This window comes from Triticum aestivum, unplaced genomic scaffold (assembly GCF_018294505.1).
Source record: "Triticum aestivum cultivar Chinese Spring unplaced genomic scaffold, IWGSC CS RefSeq v2.1 scaffold228661, whole genome shotgun sequence".
NCBI classification, from domain to species: Eukaryota; Viridiplantae; Streptophyta; class Magnoliopsida; order Poales; family Poaceae; genus Triticum; species Triticum aestivum.
Window position 1 is genome coordinate 1 of NW_025309308.1, and position 666 is coordinate 666.

At 55.6% G+C, this 666-nt stretch overlaps 1 protein-coding gene across 1 annotated transcript; it reads left to right on the plus strand.

Moving 5' to 3' along the window:
* Window positions 1-202: 202 nt before the first annotated feature.
* Window positions 203-666, plus strand: LOC123179632 (probable calcium-binding protein CML16; the record flags this gene model as incomplete). The annotated part of the gene is given in 1 exon segment (XM_044591575.1): window positions 203-666. A coding segment is annotated over 1 exon segment (455 nt), but the record flags the coding sequence as incomplete, so codon positions are not given.

Sequence of the window (666 nt, forward strand, 5' to 3'; positions counted from 1 at the left end):
AAATCAAAAACTTGAATAAATGTTCATCAATTAGAAAAAAATAAAGAATTTAAAAAATGTTGATGAGTTTTAAAAATGATCATGCATTTGAAAAATGTTCACGATTTTCGGAAATGTTTTGTGAATCTAAAATAGTAATCAATAATTTAAAAATCTACATGACTCCAAAAAATATTATGAAATTTGATAAAAAATATTATGGAGTTTCGCCATGTCGAGCGGCGGCCGGAAGCAGCAGCAGCAGGCGGAGAAGCCGGCGGCGGCGGAGGACATGGAGATCAAGAAGGTCTTCTCCCGCTTCGACACGGACGGCGACGGCCGGATCTCGCCGTCGGAGCTGGCCGCCGTGTCCCGGGCCATCGCGCCGCCGGCCACCGAGTCCGCGCAGGGCCGCGAGGTGGCGTCCATGATGGACGAGCTCGACACCGACCGCGACGGCTACGTCGACCTGGGCGAGTTCGCCGCCTTCCACGGCCGCGGCCGCGGGGAGCGCGAGCTGGACGCCGAGCTGCGCGACGCCTTCGACATCTACGACATCAACGGCGACGGCCGCATCTCCGTCGCCGAGCTCAGCAAGGTCCTCAGCCGCATCGGCGAGGGATGCAGCACCGAGGACTGCGAGAAGATGATCGCCTCCGTCGACGTCGACGGCGACGGCTGCGTCGG